The following is an 11,225-nucleotide window of genomic DNA, read 5'->3' as shown; positions in this document are numbered from 1 at the left end:
CGTTCCCCAGAGGATGAACTGTTAAAAGTCTGCTGATCCTGCCCGTCCTCGTGTCTTCAGCTGTGTGTGGAGGACTGGGAGGACAGAGGCCTTCAGATGCACTGTTCCAGTATAAACAGTCCCAATGTTCCTGACAGTCACATTAACTGAAGACTCGTTGGTCACTGGTTTCGTGGGATGTGGGCGCGCGAGAAGCTCCAGATGTTCCGGCACGAGGGTCCGAGTGAACGCAGAGTGTTGTTCCTGTTGAGGCTGAAATGTGTTCATGACAAACTGTACACACCCTGCAGATTTTCCGGGACATGCAGGGAAGCGTAGACTAATTCCTTAAATTTACCTGCTTTAAGAAGGAAGGATATTCAGAGGCCTGATTTGTTGTTGTTCTGTAGCTTCGACAGTTGGTTTTATTGAATCTAATTTGATGGGTTTGGTTTCAGCATGTCCACGTTGGACTGAATGTGTGTCTTTTGCCTCGGTTGTCTTCTTCTCCGTGAACGCCTGGACAGCTGTGTTACGTTTAGGTTGATTATGACAGAATAAACCTACTGAATCAGATCTGAGTCTTCCTCCGGATGAGGGAGGTGAGGATGAACGTGTGTTGACCTTTACCTGCTTTGTGTTGTCGTAGACCTGATTGTATTTACCGTTCTAAACGGAGGAAGTGTCCATTAACCTTCCTCTTTCTGTTCTTTGACTGTAGGCTGACGTGTACTCTGCCTTGGTGTGCTGGCTCCCTCACACGCTCAGGCAGCCGCTGCGTAGGGGCCGTACCCGGTGCGGTGTTTTTCTGTCCAAACCCGTGTCCAGGTGTGAGGCGATGACATCGTGTCGGCTGCAGGTGGCTGTTGTGTGGGAAGCTCAGAGATGTAGAGGCAGGTCAGGTTCGTGTGACCGAGCCTGGAGGTGCTTCCTGACCAATATAACTTTATTAACACTTGACTTTAACGCCTGCATCTAACATTTAGACTCATTGTTTATAAGACACTATAACACAGTTGTAAGCAGATTTTTTCAGAGTTTATTGAAACTATAATTCCTCCTCTAAAATAATCTCATGCAGATGCTTCAATCATGTTTAAAGATATTTAGTTGAACTAATTCATATGGTGTACATTTATTAAATGTATACGCACGAAGAAAGAGGGTTGAAAACTGTTTATAAATGTCTTCGAAGCTCACGAGGACATGTTAAGTTGGAAGCTTTATTCAGTTTGATTGACCAAGGTCCACATCACAACTAGCTCTGCTGTATAATTAGAGCCCGATGAATGAGGGTCTTTCCAGGAAACAAGGAAGTGTCGTCAAAATGACGACCGCAGTTCTGGAAGAATTCAGATCAAGCAGAAGCAAAAGAAGCAACAACTCACCACCAAAGTACAAAGTACAGAGATATTATCAGCAAAGTGACACTTTAAGGATCAAAAGTCAAAGAAAAGCCGCTGTGAGTGATATATTACTATATTAACTATATTACTATAGTATATATTAACTATATTACTATATTTATGGGACATTATTATTAGAGCTGAAAGGATGTATCGTTGAATCGATTGGCAGTAAATGAAAAGATCTTTCTCTGGTTCCAGTGCTTTTCTCCATTTTCTGTCAGAATCTCTGCGGGTGTGACCGGACGTGGAGACGACATTGAGTCTAATTATTTGATCACTAACACGTTGGCAGCGTCTTAATGTTGCTTCCAGTGGAGGTGGAGCTGGTTTTAACTGCGCTCGTCACATGACCTGCGTGGAGGCAGTGACTGCAGCTGGTACACGAATCAGTGCAGCAGACAGCACCTCACGCTGGTACTTCCGGCAGGTACGGTACTCGAGTAACCGTGCTTAGTTACTTTGGCGTTAGGTTGGTGTGAAGAGTCTGAATCGCCATCGCCTGGTGTTACCTGCTGGGCGGCGGCAGGCAGCGAGTCACAGACTGAAACTGGATCGGTGAAGCTCCACTTAGACCAGAGCAGGAGACCTGCTGGGATCCCAGGGTTTATTGTTTTCTTTCACAGTGGAACTCGACGCAACGTGGATCTCCTCCCTCACCTTCAGTAAACGCTGCATGACCCAACAAGCTGCAGGACGCCGGGGGAGGGGCTGTATGATGTAATGTATGGGGGGGATTCTGCTTTAGTCAGATGGATAACGGCTTATTTCAGAAACACGTCACTAGATTTGCCCATTTCTTCCATCCATGCATCTACACGTGACTATTGTTATATTAATGATGATAATAACAGCTTTCTTTTTCTGGCCCTAATCTAAACGCCGTTAAAACGAGGAACCACTATGATCTGCGGTTTTCTCGTTGGAACGCGAGTCGACCGCCGGATGCTGCTGTTGTTACGTGTTGTGTTATTGTGCGTCATGTAATCCCACATGGACATGGACCGTAAAGAAGCGCTGATGAACACTTACACTGAGAGTTAGGCTCAACTTAGGGTTTTGACTACAGTGAGTGAGGAGAGGACTGAGGTCAAAGGTCACAGTGAAAACAGACTTTTATTCCTGTTCACATCCACATTCTCTTATTTAAAAGACCAGCGGAGGAATGTCGCGTGTTCTGAAGCGCCTGGATGTTAATGTGCGGGTGGTCTGTGTGAGGCAGACCCGGACCCCTCTGCTCTCCTGAAAGGATGGCGGGCGGCGGTGTGGGACGTGGGTCTGGACAGGATCTGGTCTTTCTTCTGGTCGTAGAGCTGCTGCAGGATCAGACCCTGCTGATCCTCCCTCTGAGCCTGGGCTCTCTCCTCACACCGAAGCTGCTGCTGATGCTTCACCTGAGCCCTCAGGTCTGCCTGGTAGGCCTGGCAGGCCTGCCTCTGACTGAGGACCAGCACACAGAGACGGGGTTCAGTCTGTCTGACGTCACAGCAACAGGATGAACACGAACAGGACCCGGGACCTGGATGTTTGGAGACTTACCGTCTTTTCTCCTCCTCGTCCTTCAGTCTCGTCTCCTCAATGAGTCTTCTCAGCTCCTCTCTCTCTCTGGCCAACTCCGTTTGTTTCTGCATGTTCAGGTCCACTACGACACACACACACACACACACACACACACACACACACACACACACACACACACACACACACACACACACACACACACACACACAGACGAACCTTTTTAAAGGTTCTCTCCTCTCAATAGTGTCAACAATCGACGGGACGTTAATGGTCAACTTTTCTAACAATCATTGAATCCTGTCAAACTTTCTCTGGTTCCAACCTTAAAATCTGAGGATCCGCTGCTTCTCTTTGCTCTTAAATATCCTGTAAATGACCAAACATTATTCTAATCATCAGGACGAGGTTCGTCGAATATTTCCCACTAACTCTCAGTAACTCAGAGACTTGGTTCTCTGACAGTCTGGTTCTCTGACAGTCTGGTTGTTCTCTGACACTCTTTGTTCTCTGACAGTCTGGTTCTCTAACAGTCTGGTTCTCTGACAGTCTGGTTCTCTAACAGTCTGGTTCTCTGACACTCTTTGTTCTCTGACAGTCTGGTTCTCTGACAGTCCTGGTTCTCTGACAGTCCTGGTTCTCTGACAGTCTTTGTTCTCTGACAGTCTGGTTCTCTGACAGTCTTTGTTCTCTGACAGTCTGGTTCTCTGACAGTCTGGTTCTCTGACAGTCTGGTTCTCTCTGACGGTCTGGCTCTCTTACGGTCTGGCTCTCTGACAGTCTGGTTCTCTGACAGTCTGGTTCTCGGACAGTCTTGTTCTCTAACAGTCTTTGTTCTCTAACAGTCTGGTTCTCTGACACTCTTTGTTCTCTGACACTCTTTGTTCTCTAACAGTCTGGTTCTCTGACAGTCTGGCTCCTGCTCTCTCTCCACTCCTCTGCAGGCGCACCCGGCACCACAGTACATTCATCCTCTCCGCTCCCAACCTCCTCTCAGCGCCTCCGTCCTCTCTCTCTTTCCCTGTTTCCCTCCTCCATCTTTTGCTCCTCAGTTTGACTCTCCTCCTCCTCTGTCCTCTGCCTCCCCTCAGCAGGCCAGTCCATTCTCCCTCGTCCAGCACTGCTCTCTCTCCCAGGCGCCACAGCCTCCCGCCATGATCACACACAGCAGGTTTTTTCCACCTGTTCACTTGTGAACCTTCAAACCTAGCGGTCCCGTCCCAGCAGCTTTTCTTTTTTTCTGCTTTCAAGGTTTTCTTTTTTTTTGACTCAGGTGTTTCTATTATTTCCCACCACCCACGCTCGTTGTCTGGGCAAATAACACCCAACAGACACCTCTCCGCCCCATTCTCCGCCACAGAGAAGAACGGAAACACCCCCACACACCTCCCAAGAACTGAACTCTGGACCTGTGCTGTTCCTAATAAACTGGCCCTCCGACGCCATCTACTGGCCAGCGTTCATAGGTACCTCTACCCCGGTCCTGCTCTGACATGCTCCTTTGCCACTTCATCCTTTTACTGAGTAAACGTTGACCGGCTGCTGTGGGCTCAGTTACATTCAGGTACATTACAAACAGGAAGTGTGATTCCGCTTCGCGTTTTATTGATTTTCATATGATGATTGTCGCTCGGGACTTTTCTGAGCAGCTTGTTCACGTACAAGAAAAATAAATAGATAATGAAATAATGAGAAGAAGAAAAAAAAGGGGTGGTGGACTATGATGTCACCCCCCCAACCCCCCTAATGTTGCTGTTTATCTCATATTTGTAGTGTTTTGTTTATAAAGGGGTCAGAAAATTCTACCAACGAGTTTCTGTAAAACATATTTCTTCTTCTCTAAATGTACAGTGAGTTATTACTGAAATCAGCCAGCCACATTTTAATGGTTGGGACGGAAGTTTTTCTCCGGTACGTGATTATCATTATTATTAACAGGATGTTTTGCTGCAGTGTTGATGAAGGCGACAGGAGCCGTTTCTCTGAAATGGTCTGAAATGTGATGTTTGATGGAAGAAGTTCTTCTTCTGTTCTTCCACGGCAGCTGTATTTTTGGAGCGGGACACAATAAATAACACAACTACCTACCAAAGTTACCTGTCAGCTGTAGCTAAAGTTACTGGGAAGAGAAAATAATGTTTCAAACGCAAAACACTGAGCAGTTAAAGTTCAGTTCTTACAGGTAAAGCTGGTGTCTCCTTTTAAGCCGTGACGCTCAGGTGCGTTTACCTTCCTCTGAGCAGCTTCCTGTTTCTCGTCCGTCTCCTGTTTGAGCAGCTGCTGCAGGACGCTCATGTCCAGCTGCAGCTCGTCCTGCTGCTCTCGGGCCAGACGCTTCATTTTCAGCCGGAAGCCCTGATCCAGCTGCTGGCGTCTGGTCTGCTGAGCCCGAAGCTTCTGCTGCTGCTCCCGCTGCTCCTGCAGGAGCTGCATCTCCCGCTGCTGCAGCTGGAGGGAGGGATGTCAGTTTGAATGGAAGCAGAGAAAGGTGTGAGGACTTTAACCTTATCAGCAACTGAATACGTAATGTCAGGATCTCATTTCAGCTGCTCTGAACTTCTAAAAAAGCATTTTAACTGAAACCCATCTGTCCGGATTTATGAGATTTGATTTCTAGTTTTTGAAATTTCAAAAACTTGATTTTAATTTTTTCACATTGACACATTTCATCTGCGAGCTTTCATCTCATCTGAAATTTTCTTTCTTGGATCACATGACCGACAGATCCAGCCTGATTGGACAGAGGTCTGGCGCTGAAGTTAAGATTTGGGTGCCTGAATTTACCCGATGGAATCCGAGCAACGTGACTGGAATTTTTAGATTTGAAAACGAGCTGCTGAATGTTGTTGTGGTCTATCTGCAGTACTCAGGTGTCTGTCAAAAGAAATCTTAAATTCTATGACATTACCTGATTGAAAAGGTGTGTGATGTAACTTTAGCAACTGGTCTGAACAATGGACACTTTGATTTTCTGTCTGAGTTTTGAAACGAGAAAAAATAACTTGAAATCCACCGTTTGAAATGTCGGTGGAAAATGGAACCTCATACATTCAGAGGGAAGGTTTCCAGAGCTTTAAATCCAGTGGTTCTAAATGTCCTGATATATACAGAGCGACGCAGACCATGAGACGAGCCTCCTCCTCTCTCAGCTCCTTGTCCTTCTGTCTCTGCTGCTCGGCCGCCTCCGTCTGAGTCTTCAGGACGTTCAGCTGCTCCATGTTTCTCTGCTGCCGCTTTTGCACTCGCCGCCTCTCCCTCTCCTCTTTGGCTCGACGGTCGGCCTCCCACAGTTGGTCGAACAGCGTGTCCTCCTCCTGCTGCTGCTGCAGCTGCTCCTGCCGGCTCCTCACCTGAGCGGCTCGCTCCAAACACACCTGCTGCTCCCTGCGTCCGTTCTGGATGGTCCGCAGCTCCTCACACTGCTCCCTGGAAACACAGCATCACTTCAACTGTGCTAGAAGGAACTCGCTCACCCGTAACTCAGGTACCGGACTAACTACAAGTCTGAGCTACTTGTACTCTCCTTGAGTATTTCCATTTACTGCTGCTTTATACTTCCACTCTACCCCATCCAGAGGGGAATACTGAGCCTCTTACTGCTCTTTATCCGACAGCTGGAGTTACTGCTTACTTTAACACATCCAGGACTTTCTTTCCATCCTCGATTTTCAGTCATTTTCTGGATTAAAAGACAGGTTCGTGTTTTTTCGAGTCTGACTTAAAACAGCACCCACATGCCCATATCTACATTGAACGTGTGGTTTTTTTTGCTCCAATGTTGCTTGTTTTTGGTCTTAAATTATATTAAAACAGTCAGTTTACAATATTATAAAACAGAGAAAGACAGAAAAGCCTCTCATTTTAGAGGCTGACACCCGAGAACATTTAGCAAAACTTACATCACTTTAGAGCTGACGTGACTTTTCAATTGACAAAAAACTTTGGACTGTTTTGCTTTTGTTCTACTGACTGAACAGAGTGAAAACTTTGTGATGCATATGTTTCACTATTTTCTGACACTGTTGGTTGCCATGCTCAATCGATTATAATGTCTACTGAATACTGTTTCAGCAAGATTTTACATAAAAAAATATGATCAGGGTAAAAAAATATGATGCACAATTGTCGATTCAACCCTCTCCCTGTCTCTGACGTAGCTAAAAGCAGCTCCACCTGGAGCAGCTCCAGCAGTAAAATGCTGCTGAAGCCTCCGTGACTCAGGATCAATGACCCAGAGATGATGATAGATGTGATACTTTAAGTACATTTTGCTGATAATTATGCCTTCAATTAATAATTATTTTCATCATCAGTTAATCTATCCACTTTTTTATTATTAATAAACGATTGTTCGTTCATTCCATTAAATTTTAGGAAACAGTTAAAAATGTGAAGAACGACCATCAGGAACCCAAGCTGAGGTCTTCAAATGTCAGTTCACTGTGATGGAAAAACACAGAAAAGCCGTTTTCAACTGATAAATGTCTCCAACGATTAATCGATGATCAAAACTGCTGCAGATGAATTTTCTGGTGACTGATTAATACTTCTGGCTTCACTGATGAAACATCTGTACATCTGCATAATTTGCTGCTTCTGTTGAAGTCGGGGTCTGAAAAATGAAAAACGGAAAGCACCGCAGGACAAACTCCACGGTGATGTTTACCTGAAGAGCTGCTCCAGCTTGTCTGAGACCAGCTGCCGTCTTTCACTCTCTCTTCTTTCCCTCAGTATTTTGGCCTTTTCCCTCATCTTGGCTTGTCTCTCCACTGTAGTCTCCTTCTTCTCCTCCATCTCCTCCAGGAGCTGCTGCTCCTCTGCCTCCAACAGCACACGAAGCCTGAGGAGATCAACAGGTGGAACAAGTACTCACATCACTTTCTGAAAGTACTCTGTTACAAGTAAAATCCTACTTCGTGTGAGAGTAAAAGTACTGAAGTATTCTCAGCTTTGTGTAGTTAGAGTATCAGTGAAAGTACACAAGTATTTATTCGTAGTAATCTATGGGTTTTTTTGTGAAATATTGTATGGTTTGAACAGTTACAGGAGGTCACACCAGACTGATTTTTTATAAGAAGTCACAAAACAAGAAGGTTTAATGTTTTAAATGTTTAACATGTTGTATTTTACAAGATCAACATGTGTTTTTAAATGTAAAATCCTACCATGTAAAGTAACCAGTAACCATAGCTGCCAGATAAATGTTGTGGGATAGAAATACAAAGTAGCAGAAAATCCAGAAATAGTTAAGTAAAGTACAAGTACCTCTAAACTCTACTTAAGTTCAGTACGTACACAGGAAACGTTACAAAGCCAGATGAGGGAAACGAGTCTCCCTGCAGACCAACCTGCGTCTCCTGTCCTCGATGTCGGACTCGTATTGTTCCATAGCAGCTCTGACCTGTCTCTCGACGGTTCCTCTCAGGTAGTGACGGTCTGAGCTCTTCAGCCATGAAGTCTTGATGTCGCAGGTCTGCTGGCACCTGGTGAACTCCAGGACCCGGTCTCGGGCGGCGTCCCGTTTCTGTCTCTCCAGGATCAGGTGGTCTGCAGGCCTCGACGACGGGAGCTTTGCTCTCTGTTCAACGGAGGGATGACACCAATCCACATTTAGATCCAAGTCTTTGTTCTCTTGTATTTACACAAAAACTCCTTACGCTGACTTCAACTAACCAAACGTGTCTTGTAGCCAGAAAAAACGTAGAACACACACAGACAAAATAAAATACATAAAACATATAACAAAATAATCCACTGCATTTATTTGATAACGTTAGTTATTGGTTCCTCTGCAGATTAAAACCAGTATTACTAAATACAATCAATAAATAACTGTTGATGTGTTATTATGGGCTAAAATAGGACTTGATTCAAATTCAGCAACCGCCCAGCAGCTGAATATAAAGCCAGTAAAAACCGTTAAGGTGACGAACACCTGTACTTGTACTTAACTAAACTATTTTTTGATTTTCTGCTGCTTCGTTCTTCCGCTCCACTACACGAACCGGTAGTTTCAATAACATAACATGATATAAATACAATCCTTCGGGAGGCTTCCTGCATAGTGAGTCCGTTACTTGAGGTAGGCCCACTTCAATTTACATTGGTAAAGCTTGTAACGGAGTATTTTTACTCTGGCGCCGTTGCCGTCTACCACAGGGAAAGTGAAACATCCGCGTCTTATGGCCGGTGTCGGCTGGGAGTGAACCGAGGCTCGGTGTCTCACCACGGCCACTGAGTGGGGCGTCGGTCCGGTGAACTCCCGACACCTGGTTCTCCTCTGGCTGAGCAGCATGTTCAGACGGTTTCTGACAGTTACGGTGAACTCGGTGTCCGATCCCCCTGACGAACCGGAGCCGGTGAAAACATCACACACGAACGGAACCGGTGTTCTGTTGCCATGGTAGCCACAAACACGGGGGCGTCGGGGTGAGGAGACAGCGCCCCTGCTGGTGGGAAGCCGCCGGTTCGACGGACCAGAACTGAGCCCAGAAACGCGGAACCTGGCCCCCACCACAGCGGGGGTGCGGGTGCGGGTGGGGGGCTGGACGGCATCGCACAGTCTAATGTTCCGACCTCACCTCCTGTTTGATTTTTTCTACTCTTCGTTTCAGCGACCTCCTAACATGGTGGCCAGGTCCAAATACTACAATACCCATGAGGCTCGGCTGCGGTTTCTGTGGAGACGAAGCCAGTCAGAGGCGGGAATCAAAGTCGAAGCGGAAACAAAACGCTCGTGTAGTCAGTGAACAGAACACGTCGCAGTAGTTAAACTCAACCAGAAACTGATCCAGGATCTGACAGCGAAGTCGTCTAAACTGCTATTTCACGACGGAATCCAAGCTCTGTGATTGGATGTTTGGCAGTGAAATGCACCTTGGGAGTTGTAGTTGACCTCTCTCCTCCGGTCGTCTCGTAGCTTCGATCTTTGATGTACATTTTAGCTCTACCTGGAATGAACGCTGGAGGGAGTGTCATGGCTCCCAGTCCTGAGGAGGGTCGGGTGAAGGCCCCAGAGTCTCTGATTACTCCAACTCATTTTGTTTTCCCGCAGTTAAAGAGTAGGAGACAGAGTTTTTCTCTCCGTAAACCGGACTCAGAAACGGTTCCGTCCAGCGTCTCCTCACACTTCTCACTATTACTTTGCCTTCATATTTACAGTCATGACATGTTCTAATACGTATCTGAGATTCATTGTCTGATATTGAATTTTGTCCCTATCTGGACCGACTGTTACTGACACTCAGATACCAGAGATGGACCAGTGTTAGCATCTGAACCAGTTTCAACATCTGAACCAGTTTCAACATCTGAACCCGTTTTAACATCTGAACCAGTTTCAACATCTGAACCCGTTTCAACATCGAACCAGTTTCAACATCTGAACCAGTTTTAACATTGAACCAGTTTCAACATCTGAACCAGTTTCAACATCTGAACAGTTTCAACATTTGAACCAATTTCAACATCTGAACCAATTTCAACATCTGAACCAATTTCAACATTGAACCAGTTTCAACATCTGAACCAGTTTTAACATTGAACCAATTTCAACATCTGAACCAATTTCAACATCTGAACCAGTTTCAACATTGAACCAGTTTCAACATCTGAACCAGTTTTAACATTGAACCAATTTCAACATCTGAACCAATTTCAACATCTGAACCAATTTCAACATCTGAACCAGTTTCAACATTTGAACCAGTTTCAACATCTGAACAGTTTCAACATTGAACCAGTTTCAACATTGAACCAGTTTCAACATCTGAACCAGTTATTTCTCAGCACTTGTCCTCCCTGTCGACAGAGGAGGGTTTTTCCTGCTGCGCGTCAGCCGCGGGAAGTGACGTGGCTCTTCCCACCCACGTGTCTGGAGAAGCTGCGTGAGGCCGAGCAGGAAGAGCAGCACTGAGCGCGCCCAGTCTGATCAGGTTCCCGCCTCAGGTGCGTGCGGTCAGAGTTGAGTCAGACAGACTGAAGTGAGGCTCTTTAACCTCAATCCTGCTCAGACAGCGGAGTGACTTCACTCACTGAAACCACACCTGGATCAGTGGTCAGATTCTTCAAAATCTGCTTTTCCAGACCATCAGGATCACTTCCACTTTATTAATAATTAGAATGATCATTAATACATTAATAATAACTGTGGTCCAACCCGGGTTCATGACGGTACGTCTTACAGAGACTGAATGCTCAGCTGAACATGTGGTCTGACCTCACCTGCAGCTTCCAGAATCCACCCTGAGCTGTAAAACCTGCCCCCTCCCTGACTACAGACGTGGTGGCAGCAGGAAGTGAGGAGAAGCTGCAGGGGAGGGG

The 11,225-nt window shown here is 46.0% G+C and overlaps 1 protein-coding gene across 1 annotated transcript; it reads right to left on the bottom strand.

Moving 5' to 3' along the window:
- Positions 1-1,143: 1,143 nt before the first annotated feature.
- cfap53 (cilia and flagella associated protein 53) lies at positions 1,144-9,278 on the bottom strand. Its single transcript, XM_040158114.1, has 7 exons — positions 9,130-9,278; positions 8,252-8,481; positions 7,570-7,743; positions 6,026-6,329; positions 5,084-5,351; positions 2,925-3,027; positions 1,144-2,825 (listed from the first exon to the last, which is right to left on the bottom strand). The coding sequence occupies exons 1-7, from the start codon at positions 9,196-9,198 to the stop codon at positions 2,579-2,581; spliced, it is 1,395 nt and encodes a 464-aa protein (XP_040014048.1). The 5' UTR covers positions 9,199-9,278; the 3' UTR covers positions 1,144-2,578.
- Between the last annotated feature and the right edge of the window lie 1,947 nt (positions 9,279-11,225).

Source organism: Xiphias gladius, chromosome 20 (genome assembly GCF_016859285.1).
Source record: "Xiphias gladius isolate SHS-SW01 ecotype Sanya breed wild chromosome 20, ASM1685928v1, whole genome shotgun sequence".
Classification (NCBI taxonomy): Eukaryota; Metazoa; Chordata; class Actinopteri; order Istiophoriformes; family Xiphiidae; genus Xiphias; species Xiphias gladius.
Note: the sequence above shows the minus strand (reverse complement) of the source record. Positions and strands in the feature narration are given on the sequence as shown.